Source organism: Porites lutea, chromosome 6 (genome assembly GCF_958299795.1).
Source record: "Porites lutea chromosome 6, jaPorLute2.1, whole genome shotgun sequence".
Taxonomy (NCBI): domain Eukaryota; kingdom Metazoa; phylum Cnidaria; class Anthozoa; order Scleractinia; family Poritidae; genus Porites; species Porites lutea.
The window spans coordinates 125,887-141,597 of record NC_133206.1 but is presented as its reverse complement, the minus strand read 5'-3'; the positions used below and the strand labels follow the sequence as shown (position 1 = coordinate 141,597).

The 15,711-nt window shown below is 38.3% G+C and overlaps 2 protein-coding genes and 1 pseudogene across 2 annotated transcripts in view; 1 reads left to right on the top strand and 2 right to left on the bottom strand.

The window, feature by feature from the left end:
- The window catches only part of LOC140941743 (transient receptor potential cation channel subfamily A member 1-like), a 171,050-nt pseudogene that overhangs the window by 30,166 nt on the left and 125,173 nt on the right, over nucleotides 1–15,711 (bottom strand).
- Nucleotides 3,521–15,711, bottom strand: part of LOC140940590 (uncharacterized) — a 13,870-nt gene continuing 1,679 nt past the window's right edge. Inside the window, exons 3-7 of the mRNA XM_073389585.1 lie at nucleotides 8,451–8,657; nucleotides 7,530–7,775; nucleotides 6,466–6,576; nucleotides 5,490–5,673; nucleotides 3,521–4,967 (exon numbers count right to left, since the gene is read on the bottom strand). Coding sequence (XP_073245686.1) covers nucleotides 4,502–4,967; nucleotides 5,490–5,673; nucleotides 6,466–6,576; nucleotides 7,530–7,775; nucleotides 8,451–8,657 — 1,214 coding nt within the window. The 3' untranslated portion in view covers nucleotides 3,521–4,501. The remainder of the gene's footprint in view (nucleotides 4,968–5,489; nucleotides 5,674–6,465; nucleotides 6,577–7,529; nucleotides 7,776–8,450; nucleotides 8,658–15,711) is intronic.
- LOC140941046 (uncharacterized) overlaps nucleotides 14,554–15,711 on the top strand; it is a 6,956-nt gene continuing 5,798 nt past the window's right edge. Inside the window, exons 1-2 of the mRNA XM_073390002.1 lie at nucleotides 14,554–14,806; nucleotides 14,897–14,983. The gene's annotated coding sequence lies outside the window, so the exon portion shown is untranslated. The remainder of the gene's footprint in view (nucleotides 14,807–14,896; nucleotides 14,984–15,711) is intronic.

The window sequence follows — 15,711 nt, the reverse complement described above, 5'->3', positions numbered from 1 at the left end:
CTGTACAACAAGCCAAACTACTGAATTATGGACATGCAAAGGTCACATCACCGACTTGCATTGGTGTAAATGTTTGCCTGCACAGCTCAAGATCTGGCTACTTAAGATTATTCCATTTATACCACTACATGAGAAATTACTGCAATTTGATTGGCTTTAAGAGCAGTGGTATTTCAGCTTACTGCACTTTTCACAAACATGCGAATTCTGAAGTTCAAAAGCCAACTGACGATTGCGTTTTTCGCTGCCGTCAATCATCTTAACGGACCTCTTAGGAAACAAAACTTTACTTTAACGGATTCAAAAGGTCAAGGTTTGTGATTTGTGATTGGTGGATTTCGATCCGTTTTGTGTGTTTCTGTGTTTCAAGGTTCGTTGCTTGTGATCGTAATTCTGATTCACGGCAGCGAAAAACGCAATTGTGAAGGCGGCTTTTGAACTTTAGAGTTCGCATGTTTGTGAAAAGCGCAGTAATTTGAAATACCTACATGTGAAAATTACAAACCTTTTGCGGGTAGTAGTATAAACAAATAATAGCATGATTTGTACGTGATATTTGGCATAAATACCACTCGTGATATTTCAAAATTGTCTCAAATTTCACTCGCCTAACGGCCCGTGAAATCACGTATAACAATTTCGAAATATCACTCGTATTTATGCCAAATATCACTACAAATCATGCTATTACCTATACTAATGAAGACGATGCGCAACAAAGATGTACAGTTATTTCTGCAGTAAACAAAAAGGAATCAATCAATGGCATATCTGTGCATGCATCTTAAATTTTAAGATTTATCTGTGAAGTTTTAAGCTTACACAAAGTTATTAGAAAACCAAAGTAAGTAAACGAACCACGATCGAGAAGAACATACCTTTCTGCAATCCGGCCAGCTGAGTTGATGACTTGGAAACATGCTTTACGTGAAGAACTTCGCAACGGATCACTTTCTCTCGAAAATAACATGGGAATTAATAGAAAGACAGGCTTTCTATTATCCGAAAATAACAAAAATACTCTGTTTGCGACGCTGTGCTGCTTGTGAAGTCCGCGTGAATTTGAACTATTCAACGGAAGTTCATTTTACACTTCTATTGGTTCAAAAGCCGCACGTGACAACGTAAATCAAATCGCGCATGTGCCAAAGTCACGTGGAAGCCTGGGAAACAACAAACATGGCGGCTAATCTTGCGATTCAGGGCCACATTCACCCGGACGATCAAACTCTGCAACCAACTATTGAAATGACTCCTGGGTTCAAACCTTTCACATTGTGCATTTTGTTAATGTTAACTTTTAACGTCATCCTGGGCTACCTGGGCGTCCTATTCAGAGACATCTTGTGATATTTTTTTTCAGTTTTTCTTTTTCAATCTGACCGACCGAACGCATTCGACGCTAAACGAAAAAAAAAGCGGGAGGTGGCCTTACCTGAAATAACCAGCTGCAGCAAATAATATTATAAACTTTGAGAAGACTGTGATGGTGATTGAAACGAGGCAATGGAAATTCAAAACTTGCATGAAATAACAAGTTTGGTGAATGTGCAAACGTTGGTTAAAGTGGTCGTAAAAATAGTTCTTTGATCATATTTTGCTTAAATTTACGCCTCTAGTAACCATACATTTACACTGTAACTTTGCTATGCCAGAAAATATCAAGCAAACATTCATTTTTGACGTATGATTTTTACACAGAGAACAAAATGGCGGCAAACTTGAATCTTAACACCAAATTTACTATTAGGAGCGAAAGTGAAACAAAATCTGTGTAAACGTGATATTTACTCCACATTTACGCCACCCTTGCAGAAAAGTAAACTTTCACTTTTGAACAAAATTTGCACCAAGAACATACAATAGATTTGCTCAACTAGCAAACTTAAGCAAATCCGTTTTTTCGTCACCGTTTACGCTAACGCATTATGTGGTCTGACAATTGTGACGTATTTTGCGTTAACTCAATCTGTGTACCAAGGTTTGCGCCCAAAAAAATATCGCAAAACATGGCGAACTTAAAGAGTCACATTTTGAGATAAAACATTCCATGTTCTTCCAGTAACCAGGGGCACCCAACGACTGTGTCCTCCTAAATACATTGAAAACACTTTTTAGGCTACCCAGAGAACTTTTAGATCTTCAAGGGCTTCAGTATTATTTTCCCGAAAATTTTAGATGCAATTTAACGTATTAGGAAAGTGAGAATTTTCGTGATTCCTCTCTCCATCACATTTTCGAATCCGAAAATTTTAGGTTTCCATTTTTGTAAGAAAAATAGCTTAACCTGGGCAGTAAAATGGGAAAAATTAAACTTCAGAAAATCGTACGGAATTTGTTAGATAGGCGTCGAAAATTTTACATAAACGGAACGATCATCTAGAAATTTTTAGTCGTCCCCAAGTGATAGAAAATTCTAGGCAATATTTGCTTCTCCGAACAGATATTTTACAGAAAACGTTCGTTGGGTGCCCCTGAATAAATTCCGTATTTTGCGACAGCGCGACATGTGGTTCCCAAATCGTGGACTTTATACAGGCTTCGCTCTTCAGGCCAGGAGTTGAGTTTTCGCAAACTGTGGACTTTAAGAAAGGAGTCACATTTTGCGATAACTCAATCTGTGTCCTAGCAATCAATCACTGAAAGTCACAGACACCTTTCTAGAAAAACTAGTGATTTTACAACCGTTTCATGCTTAAAAGATGCTTAAAAGATCGGTCTATGAACGCTTGATTTGCATGTAATCAGAAACGGAAACGATCAGTCATAGACATATTTTCGTAAGCGTTCGCGTTTTATTCGAGTTCACATAGGATGCAGAGTTGATTATGATCTGTATAGGGACGTAGATGGTAAAAAGATTTTAAACAAAGCGATTTGCCTTTTCCTCTCCGACAAGTTTCAGCTATCTTAACTGAATATTGGCTAAAATTAAGCTGATCGATACGTAAATGAGAGCCGGAGAAAAACTGCTCAGTGCGCTCTTCATATTTTCATAACATGTAAAAACGTGAAATTTAACTTTAACGACGCACAGCTGGTCTTCTTTTTTTCGAAGTTCTTATTTTACAATGCCAAAACAGCATTAAATATGCTCTCCTCCTCAGCCTTTCGGCCGCCATGTTTACTTAACCTTACAAAACAAATTTTACTACCGTCCCCGACCCGCTAGAAATAAAAATTTTGCTCGAAGACCAAACTGCGACGGAGATTCTTTTCCAGTCATATGCCGCGACTACCACGATAGATCGCATGACCTGATTGGCTTGCATATCACATTACGTCAGAGGACATATTCACAAGGCAGGACATAAGTACAACGGTACAAAAGGGTTCGAATCCCGTACAAGCCGCCTGAATTTTTTCCAGGACTTCTATTCGCCAGTGAAAAACCTTGGTCTTCTTTCATGTAGTTCTTAACCCTGTAGTTCATGTAAATGAAATGCTAAGAAAATACCATAATTTAGTCAAAAACACATGTTAAGAAATTCTGATGTATCTTTATTGCTATTTTTACCCCTAAATAACGATTGCTGAAATCTCCATACAAACTCTTATAACAGTTTTTCCGCAACAAGGATATTTATCACGGTGCTTGGAATACCTGTGATATTTCAAATAATGACTGTTTTTCAGTATATTCATGTGCTCTTTGTTGCCCCTTGTATTTTGTATATCATTGAGTCCACCACCGGTGAGTCCTGTTTTACATTTTGACAGTTGTACGGAGAATATTTATAATTCTTTCTCATGTCTATTAAGGTGAATGAGGTTTAACCTTATCAATATTTTACATCAACAAGGTATTGTCATTAGTTCGTTTCCAAAACATAAGGAAGCATCCATCTATACATGACTGAAATAGAGGACTGGAGGTGGAAAAGATACCTAATTTGTAAAAGGCATAGAAAAAAAATACATCAACAATAACCTCAGCAAAGAATTTCTGCCCTGAATTTTATAATTTATTTTTAATTGAGAACTGAAATGCCCCTGTACCCATTACCAGCATTTTTTTATCACTGTTTTGACTTTCTAAGAGGGTTGTAAAACCCAAAAAACTTCACCTCAGCTGCCCATCCTAACGTTCTAGTAGCAAGAAGTAGTTAGAAAGGAAGAATCTACAACTTGTTTGCTTTGGTAGCTAAAGGGAGCCTCTAAAGGACAACCAGGGAGTGAAACTTGTTTTCCTCGCCAAATGCCCTTTATAATTCAAAAGTAAAAAGAAAAATCCATAAAACGACATAAAATGTTTGGAATATACCCGCCCGTGGCATTTTATCAGTTCTGAATACGTACCCAATTTTAGAAAAGTTTCAAATGCAGCTGGCGATAGTGTGGAAAGAGCTAAGGATGGGTACTATTTTTAAAGGCAATTGCTTTGATGAAAAAACGGAGCCTTTGTTACGCTTATATTTGTTACAACAAGAATAATAAGCGCGTTTTACTGGTACTTTACTATCGTCAGTGGTAAACACAAACTGGGTAGTGGTCATATTTCTCAATGGATCGATGGAAATTCGGGTACCCTTTTCTCTTTGTAGCAGTTCGTTACGTAATTGTTTCGTCGAATTACCATTCTGTGATAAAAAAACAAGGATCGCCGTTTCGGCATGGCGCACATGATTCGCTTAAAGCGAGAAGCCCAAACGAAAACCTGTTCTGCGACGGGTGTGTTTAGAGAGGGAAATTTCTCCTTCAGGTCGTCACTTCCATACTTCACACGGCATTCTGGATTTTTATGATTTCGCATGTGCAGTCGGTCGACGATCTTTCTAACCTTCAGCCAAATCTTGTCATAAGGCTCGGGAAGAGGGAGCGGTTTTTTAGCAACACGTAATTTATCTAAGTTACACATGTTATCATAACTTAATATGAAATCTTCCCACTGTTCTTCGGGCATGTCCTTTAACCGTTGCAAAAGGTACTGAATCGTAATCAGAAAGACTTGACCTGGTCCCTCGGATCTGTGAAGGAATAAATATAGAAAGGCAAAGTTTTTTGGTCATCACAATGTTGCCATTACATTTATTTATACAGTAAAGGGGCTTACTGGAACACACTGTTAAAGAAAAGCATTTGAAATACAGGTCACTAACTTTGGACTCGTTTAATTACCATTGAAAGTTTACTACTAAAAAGTAACGGTTTGCATATTGCTTTCATGTCAAAAATGTATTTTTGTTTTTCGGTTGATGACTATGCGCTTTTCCGTAGGATAGGACTGACTCAGTATTTTCTAAACTCCAGGAAGATGGTCATGTACAATTCATTTTCATTTGTTTTCCCTCTTCAAAAATTCATTAGTGTTGGCTTTAAACTGGCTGTGGTGCCTAGTATTTTGTCCACTGAACATTTCATTTACCTTTTCCTTTGCCGAGGATATAACGAAAGCGGTTGGCAATACCCCCAGTGATTGCAGGCTGCCATTTACAACACCTAATTAAGGTATATCAGCATTAAATCTCTTATGTCTCTCTTATTCTTACACATAAAGGGGGCACCACTTTTCAATGAAACCACCTCCTCTGACGTAATGGAGTAGACCACGTGACCATTTGCGCATACTTTTCTGGATCTCACCAGTGTCTTTGTTGCAAGCGGGTTCTTGGGCTTCTTCCGTTTCGCACTCTACCAATATCCTCTGATTTTCACGGATAAATTTGTCTGTCCCTATTAAGGAATGTGGCAATAAACCTTCATTAAAATTCTACTACAATTGGTCGAACGAAAAACGAAGGAGACGAATAATAACAATAATGATCTCAGTGATAATAATCATAATCACGAAAGTAATAATAATAATAACGGAAGGGAGAAGTTTAAAGTTTAAGAATTCTTTTGAAAGCCTTATACGGCCATGGTTTCGTTTTCATTTGGACGGATACAGGAAATGGAACTGGCGTATATATCTAACCAAATACCTTGTTTCACTAATAGAAAAAGGCGCTAGTAAATAAACTTGTAGCTTTTCAGTGAACTTTTCATGGATCGATGGTATTAATCAATGTGTTAACTCCTGTTATTGCGGACACTCCTAGGGTGTGGCCGGGAGTGGTTTAGAGGGAAATGCGAGTCACAAAATGTGTACGCATCCTTGTTTAGAATTTAACTAAGGAGGTAAAGTAGGTATAAAAGAAATTGTTTCAGCGTTCATATTCCGTCTTTAGTCTTCATCGGCAATGTTCTGAATTGGTTTTGAGCAGTCGCTAACGACGGCTATGAAAAAGTGTTCATACAGATCTAGTTATGATAACAATACAGCAGTGCCGACGGCGCGCGTAGATCTACTAAAGGAGGTAACTGGACTTATAGCGGAGAGGGGGGTTAAATGTAAGCACTAGAAGCCGGGTTAATTCACCCCCCTTAATTATCTCCCGAGCATTTTTGCGCTGTTATTTCTACAGTAGCGTTGCCATATTGATTTTTTAAAAGTGACTTTTATTTTGTAAGTGAAACTTATACCTTGAGCCACCGCTGCAGGTAACCCTTCATGTGTTTCATCAATTGGCAGTTTGAGAGCAGCATCATTTACTTTTTGGGCATTTGCCACATTTAATTCCCCTGGATCTGAACCTGAATATGTTAATTAGAATAAGGATAATAATCATTTGTATTTATCGGTATCCACTAGCATAATTATCTAGATCTGGATGCCCTTAGAGTTTGATTTCCTTTTTTTTGGATAAAAGACCGTTAAGCCATTTCACCTATTAGGTAGGGAAAATTTATGTCAAATTCATTCGTTTCACTATTGGCTAAAGTAACAGAATTAATGACCTAACTGTAATGATCAACGGGTAATGAAGGCTCTTCGCTAGTGCCTTTTCAAAAAGATTCGTTGTGCATGCAGAAAATATGCAAAGAAACGTTAGAAGGATCCGCCTGATACGGGTATCTAAGAATCACCTTAAAATTACGTGAATTCGCGTTTAGCCTCACTGTAATTTTCAGGGAGTTATAATAACTCCTCTAGTGGGGCTAATTTGACTCCTTACAGTAGAGTTATTTTTCGTGGAGTTACTTTAACTCCAAAAAGGAGTTTAAAGAACTCTTTTTCAGGAGTAAAAGTGACCCCAGATATTGAGGAGTTAAAATAACCCCCAAAAACGAGTTATCCTGTACCTAAAATTTTTACTCCACTTTCAGAGTTAAATTAACTCCAAAAAGAGTAAAAACAACCCATGTAAGGAGTACAAGTAACCCCATTTCGGAGTAATTTTAACTCCAGACTGGGAGTAAAAAGAACTCTTTTTCTGGAGTAAAAATGACCCCAAATTCGGAGTTAAATTAGGAGTTAAAATAACCCCAAAAAAGGGGTTATCCTGTACCTAAAATTTTTACTCCGTTTTTGGAGTTATAATAACTCCCTAAAAATTACGGTGCTGAATTTTATCCGATTATTTCGAGAGGAGAAAACGACTCGAAGCAATCGGATGAAATTCAATCTAATTTGCGGTTGGATAAGATAATCGTAATCCCACTGTTAGCAAACCATCCCTGTATACAAGATTACTATTTTTACTTACCGTCTCCACGTCTTGCTACATGACAGTAATCGTGGATGAACTCTCTTAAATTGGTAGGGACGTTTTGTGTTCTTGCCAGTTCGCTGTGTTCTGCACAAAACGCTGATGTTTGGCTTACCGGTTCCTCCGTGCACACATTTGGATAATTAATGGTGGGTAGGCCAGACACTTCTGCTCTCACAGGGTACAAACAGTGGCTATGACGGAGTTTCCAAATGCCGTCCATTGAAACAAAGTTTTCGCAACCTTAAGAGAATAATATGAAAGATATTTATTTAGCGAAAGCCGTGAGTGATTCTCTAACTAAGAAATAAGTTTAGCGACAAGCTGGACAAGAACCAAGTTTCGATCCAATAGCTCACTGATACCTCGTGAGCTTATATCGCAGACTGCCCTCAGTGTAATTGCACTTGATGTGTACTGAATTGTACTACACAACCTTCACAATGAGCCGAAGTACGGACAGTACGGTAATTCAGGGGCATCCGACGAGAATATAGTTTAAAACCACTTCAGCATAACATTGTTAAACGTATTTTAGTATTTTAACGTTAGATATAGGCATATTGAATTTTTCATCTGTTCTAATTTCCTAGCCGAAAGTCTAGTGATCCGAAAAGGCTCCCGAAAATTCTAGGTGACCTTTTTAGGGTAAAAATCCGTTAAAAATGGACAATTGTACCATTTTTTAGATGTTCGAAAATCATGGGAGAGGCAAACAAGCACGAAATTTTACAACAAATGTTCCGAAAAGTCTAGATCTCAAATCGCTTCCACAAATTGACGTTGGCTGCCCCTGGTACTTGGCTCGTGACCGTCCCAGTATCCTAGATAACCATCACTGAAACGAGTTACTTCGCACGTTTAGGAAATTGCATGTAACACTACCATAAAATTTCAATAAAAAATTATTTACACAACCTCTTTCTTTGCACATTGTGGAACAGTTTGTTGCTGGATGGTTATAAAGCTCAATTCTTCTCTTTTTTTCCACAAAATTCATGAATTCATCTCGAGCGTCATCATCGTTTCCTTTGAACTGCCATTGGATGTTCCTTTCTCGTATTTCAGCCTCCATTTCGTGATTATAAAAGGCGGCGGACACTACTCTCCGATCCAGCCTACGAACTATATATAATAATAAAATTGATTAATACTAAATTGATGTACCAATAACAGTTACTCAATGGCTCAGTCAATTCCAAGCGTTACCATCCCCGCCCCCCTCCCCCCGGGCATTTGCTGGGCATTTCTCATTTTGTTTTGGAAAAGCTCCAAATGCCCCAAGGTGGCGCCGGTTGTTCCTACAAAAAATCTACGGTGGGGCTTTAAAAAAAGGATACAAATGCCCCACTCCGCGACAACACCAAAATCGTATTTTCCAGTTTTAAGAGCGACGGTCAGGAAATATCGACCATCGAGTGGCAAGAGTTGAAAAATCGATTGTCTTCATTTTTTGTCTATAAATAGCGTTTAGGTAGATAAGTAATCTGATGTAGGTTGTTCTCGCAAAAAGCCTTTTATTTTCGAGAAAAGTAAGAATATCAGTTTTAGTGGTGGGAGTCTCAAAATGGCCGTATTTTTAACCCGAAATTTGCTAACATCAACTCTCCTCGCGTTCGCAAATAAAGCCCCAAGGAGAGATTTGGACACTTTCCATCAATAGAACAAGTCTTCTTCTTTCACTAGAAGATACTTTCACAGCAATATCAAGACTCGTTGAACTAGCATAATTCAGAAACGAAGAACAGGTTTTTACGGTGACAAAAACTTAAATTTAGTAGTTGTTTTCTACGGCATTTTTCTTCATGTGGTATAGGTCCAAATTTTCCCGGTCCTCGTTTATTCACACATTTAGACATTCATCTGAAGCATACCTGAGATTTGGCTTGGGTTCCCTTAGGCAGCCTCCAAGCGAAAGCATCAAAGTCCGGTGAAAATAGTGAAGCGTGACCAAAATAACTTAATTTAACGGCTCCAAGTTTCCACGATCGTAAGGTAAGAAGACGAAATATCTTCTTGTTCCGTCATCCTTAGCGAGTTACCATTGTTAAAGTCCATATATTTCGATAAAAAGTGAGTATCAGAAAAAGCGCGTTTGACTTTTTAAATGTTACTCTTTCAAGAATTGCGTTGTGTTACTACAGTGATTCCGTGACTGTCATTTTAACGGCTTCGTCTCTTCAAACGTACGTTATGTCACGTGCAACCACGGAACAGATTGTCACGCAGAGTCGCCGCCTGGTAGGGTTCAGCGTTTCAAAATGGCTAAAATTGACCCAGTTTCACCTTTTTACCCCACTCTTTGATTGGAAAAAGAAATTTTGCGACGGTAAAACCCACAGGAAGTACAAAAAACGAGCCTTTAGGCTGTAAATATCTACTTTTGTGCGTTTCGAAATTGGAAGTGTTTACACAATTACCGCCGGCCGACCATGAAAATTCCTGAACTTCGATGGTGTCTTACGGAGATTACATTCCATAACCCAAGCCAATTCTCAGGTATGTTTTAAATGAATGTCTAAATGTGTGATTTAAATAGCATTAGGAGAATTTGGAGTTATACCACATGTTAAATATTGCCGTCGAAAATGAGTAACGAACTTAAGTTTTTGTTATCTTGAAAACCTATCCCTCATTTTTGAATTATTTCAGTACGACGAGCTTCGCTATTGCCCTGAAAGTATCTTTTAGTGGAAGACAAAGAATTTTTCTGTTCATGGAAAGAGTCCAAATTTCTCCATGCGGCTTCGTTTGCGAACGCGAGGAAAGTTAATGTTAGCGAATTTCAGGTTAAAAATTAGGGCAGTCTGAGACTCCGACATCGAAAACCGATCTTCTAATTTTTCTCACAAATAAAAGGCTTTCGGCAGGAACAATCTACTTTAGGTTTCTTGTCTACTTAAAAGCTATCTATAAACAAAAAATGAAAGAAATTGATTTTTCAACTCTTGCCACGAAATTAAGATTTTGGTCGATTTTTCCTGACCGGCGCTCTTAAAATAAGCTTCCAATTTCGTATTTAAGAGAAATCTCTAATAATCTGATCAAAAGGTGTGAAGCGCCCTACGCAAATCACTGTAGAAAGAGATATAACATTTACTTATTAACCACTTATGTGAATTTTAAATTCAAATTTTAGGAGCCGTTAAAAGATGTTTTCTCTCGGTATAGCTCTGGCCCTGAGGAAGGCTAATTTTGTTAGCCGAAATATTGGCCTATGATAAATCAGCCCTTTGCCGTAGTGCCAGCCCTGCATTCAGTTTTGTTTTACTCGTTTTATAGCCAAATTCGTTGTATCGCGCTGCGCGTTTGCAAACTTCGAATGGGTTTTTTTTGTTCCGTCAATCATTTGAGTGGGGGCGGAGTTATGCAAATCACAATGCAACGCACTCGCCCAGCTTGGCCCGCAAAAACAAAACTGAGAATGACTGTAGACTGCTCAAGAAAAGCGAAGGAAATGGCGATGATGAGTGGACTTTTTGTCGAGGGCAGGAGGCAGACATTGCTTTATTCTTGCAAAAGACAAGAATGAGAAAGATCAGAAAAATCTTCGAAGAAAACTAGTCGATTATTGCCCGAACAGGGCGATCACAAGCAACAAACCTTGAAACACAGAAACGGAAACAACGTGGATCGAAACGCACCAATCACAAGTAAACATGTGTTTCCTAAGAGGTCCGCTAAGATGATTGACGGAACAGAAAAACCCAAAATTCCTTTGAAGTTTGCAAAACGCGCAGCGCGATACAACGAATTTGGCTATAGATCGTTTTCACTGTCACGCAACAAAAATATAAATTGGAAACCGCCCAATGGAAGAAGCCAAGAAAATGAAATGTTATAAAGGACTAATTTTTAAACAATTTATCCCAGTCTCAGGTCTTTGTGGCCCACCGTTTCTGAGTTATTTGCCGAAACGTTTCACGCACCTTTGTAGAGCTTTGTATGGAGACGCCATGTTGGTGCACAGTTTTGGTGCACCAATATGGCCGCCGAAAATCAACAAAAACATCTGGGGTTCACTTTTTCTATAAAAGCTCCTTCTTTTCACTCGAAAACTAGCATACGTGCGCATAAAAATATCTCCTTATACTTGGAATGGTTATACTGCTGTAAATCAAGAGGAGATACTTTTTTTCAACGAGACAGCATTCCTATTTTGGTGTCACGCACTGTAAAAACTCGGAAGTTTAAGAGAGTGTCTCTGTAAGAGCGGTCCGGTCGATTTTCCTTGAGACACAGATTTAGCTCATTTCTTGTGTGTTGTAAGACATTCATGTACCTATACTAAAACCACAATCCGTTTGATCGGATCTCTTTACTTTTCAGAGTTTTACGGACCACTAGTGTTCGAGTTTCCCTTGTCGATTCCACCGTAAGAAATAATCTGTGCCACCCAAGCTTCGACTGGAATGTGAAGTACGAATCGAACAACATAACTGCGTCATCTTCGAGGCCATATCACGCTGGTATTTTGATTTTCTGATCGACAAGAACAAGAACGGTGATCAGGAGGTGATCGCCATGTTTACCTCATAAAGGTGACTGACCAGCCGCTGAGTGAAAACAGTACGCCACGGGGTGGTGTGGGTGGCAGACTTATCGTCATAAGATATTCGAATACATGCTAAAAAAGCTTTAGGACTCTCAGGCATGCTTCGTGGTACAGACAACTTTTATTTTATTCTCATAACTTTTTCCTTTAAATTAGAACTGGTATTAATAAATAGAGTTATTTAAATATTTTTAACTGAGGTACCCATATGACCTTTTTGCTTGTCCTCAGTGGTATAAAATAAGGTGTCTTTTCTTCCAGAACCTTTTATTTATGCGTTATTGCACCGAATGAACACTATACTTAGAAGGTTTGTTCTAAGTCATTTTTGCTGTTCCCAAGAACCCCATTCTTTTCATTTGCAATTTTCCTGTACTTTTTTTTTCATATGACAACGACAAAGAGTTTTATAAGTAAACCGATTTTTTGGTGTACCACGCTTATTACATTGTATATACAAATACATGCAAAAGGCCGGCTAAAGAAGCTCCTCCCCCTGCTCCTAATTTTTTGGGCTGCCTTCGCCCCATGCCTCTGCACGACTCCCTGTCGGCTAAAAGGAAATTTGAGAGACTGCTATGCAGGACACATTTTCTTTTTCTTCATTTTCAATTACCCTCTACAATTTTTTATAAGTATGTTAAGATATAAAAAACACAAAGGTTTTTACAAGTAAACTGTTTTTTTTTTGTACCACTCTTAATATATACATATACTTTGTTCTCGCAAAATGGTGGCTAAGAACGGCTGAATATATACCTACTTGGAAATAAAATGATGCTGTTTGGTTTCCCGTTAAAACATTACGTAAGAGTGACGCGTGTCACCACCACCTCACCTCACAAAAGTCAAAGTAAAAGAGAAAAAAGTGTAATTTTCATAGCCAACTTACAATCTCTCCATTATAGACAGCTACAAGGTCCATTGGGTCACTCCTTGATGGTGTAATTATCCTTCCACTGAGCACTGGAATTCATGGGTCTCATGGGTCGCTTCTAAGAGAAAGTAAGGCAGTATCTCACCTCCAAGTTTGAAATTGGTGAGCAATCTGGAAGGAAAGAGGATCTGCGGCAAGTCTCGCAAGATATGAGGAAAGCGAAGGGGGAAAACGGGGAGGGCCTGTTTTCCCGGGAAGAGTGGCTGACCAAAGCCCAAATACAAGGATTTTTCTTCCGTTTGTCCTCCTCGAGATGGAGACGGGTAGGTTCGTCTCCGAGCACCGCGGTTGACGATAAATCTGACGAGGAATTAATTGACGAGGAAGAAGTGAATCAGTTGTAACAGAAATTGGCTTAGCGCATCCGATTGTCTATGACATTTATGGCTTGTGTGACCACGTCAAGGAGGGAAAATTGAACTATTTTACTGTTTCCATGCTTAAGGAAATCTGTACTTTGTTCGAGCTCCCATTTAAATGGGAGTCGTGCAGAGGCATGGGGCGAAGGCAACCCAAAAAATTAGGAGCAGGAGGAGGAGCTTATTTAGCCGGCCTTTTGCATGTATTTGTATATACAATGTGATAAGCGTGGTAAACCAAAAAATCAGTTTACTTATAAAACTCTTTGTTGTTGTCGCATGAAAAAAAAAGTATAGGAAAATTGCAAATGAAAAGAATAGGGTTCAGTGATAAAAGGTCACATCGAATCAAGAAATGAGCTGAAACTAACATAGTTCACTTGACAATTGTATGTCAGGCTTATAAGTGGAAAACGCTAAAAATTGTACATTACTAGTTTTATTAACACCTTACGTAAGCGACATAATTAATAATAATAATAATTTTATTGATTTGTATTGCGCAAATATCAATCCAGGGAAAGAAATTTTCATCTGCGCATAACATTGACTCAACAAAATCATAAAATCCTAGTACATATTCCAAAAAAAAAAAGAAAAAAAAGAAAAAAAAAAGAAATTTACAGATCGTTCCTAAAAATTAGTAAAAATAACAATTTAAAAACAAAAATTAATCTTTAAAATCCTATATACAAATCCTTCTTAATAAAGAGAATAAAAACAATAAATTAGCTGGGACATTAGTTACTATTACGGAAAATCATATTTTAGAGTCAGCTTTGTATAAAGCTATGATTTTGCATACATTCTTGGGAACAGCAAAAATGACTTAGAACAAACCTTCTAAGTATAGTGTTCATTCGGTGCAATAACGCATAAATAAAAGGTTCTGGAAGAAAAGACACCTTATTTTATACCACTGAGGACAAGCAAAAAGGTCATATGGGTACCTCAGTTAAAAATATTTAAATAACTCTATTTATTAATACCAGTTCTAATTTAAAGGAAAAAGTTATGAGAATAAAATAAAAGTTGTCTGTACCACGAAGCATGCCTGAGAGTCCTAAAGCTTTTTTAGCATGTATTCGAATATCTTATGACGATAAGTCTGCCACCCACACCACCCCGTGGCGTACTGTTTTCACTCAGCGGCTGGTCAGTCACCTTTATGAGGTAAACATGGCGATCACCTCCTGATCACCGTTCTTGTTCTTGTCGATCAGAAAATCAAAATACCAGCGTGATATGGCCTCGAAGATGACGCAGTTATGTTGTTCGATTCGTACTTCACATTCCAGTCGAAGCTTGGGTGGCACAGATTATTTCTTACGGTGGAATCGACAAGGGAAACTCGAACACTAGTGGTCACTAGTTGTAGTGTTTGAATTGTTGGAAGAAATGGTCGCATGGGGATGTAGGAATGGTAGGTTTAACGAACAGTTTCAAATTTTGCCCCTTGAATTGAAAGTGAAGTTCATTTGAATGCTTTCGTATGTATTTCTGACTGTTTTAGATCTACCTGCTCGATTTATATCTGCTACGCTTCATGTTGACAAGTCCCTCAAAATAGCGGCAAAACTTGGAGATTGCCGAAAATTAGGTAAGTTCACGGAGTTATAAAGTTTTAGTAAAGGTCGGGCCGCAAAGTTTTTTTCTGTAGTTACCTTTTCTATGGCACCTACTTCCTAGCTATGTTAGTTGGATCAGTTAAGAACGCCTCACTTTTTCAAAAATGTACCTTGAATTTGATCGGTTTTCGCGTGTGTGACTTAAGCGAACCGATAAGGTGTCGTTCAAGTCTTCCTGTTTGCTTGATTGAAACGTGATGTTCACGAAAGTCGCCTCGACGGATAAGATAGAGTTAATATACATGGCTGTGGTATTTGTTTTTTGCTGAGTCCCGTAGTTTGTTGTAAATTGTCCGGCAAAATTGCCTCAAATTAACGTCTTGAAAAGTGTCACGACAGGCCTTCGCTCGAGTGAAATTTAATTTCCGTAAAACTCTGAAAAGTAAAGAGATCCGATCAAACGGATTGTGGTTTTAGTATAGGTACATGAATGTCTTACAACACACAAGAAATGAGCTAAATCTGTGTCTCAAGGAAAATCAACCGGACCGCTCTTACAGAGACACTCTCTTAAATTGCTGTATTTTCAAAATGAAACATGCTACGGGAATGGAAACTTGTACAAAGATTTACTTTTTGTTTGTCTTTAACCTAGTGTAAATAAGAATTCGTAACATCTCCAGGGGCGTAGCCAGGATTTTTCAAAGGGGGGGTCACAGAGGCTACTCACCAGACTATATATGGTTTATACCGCTGCTCT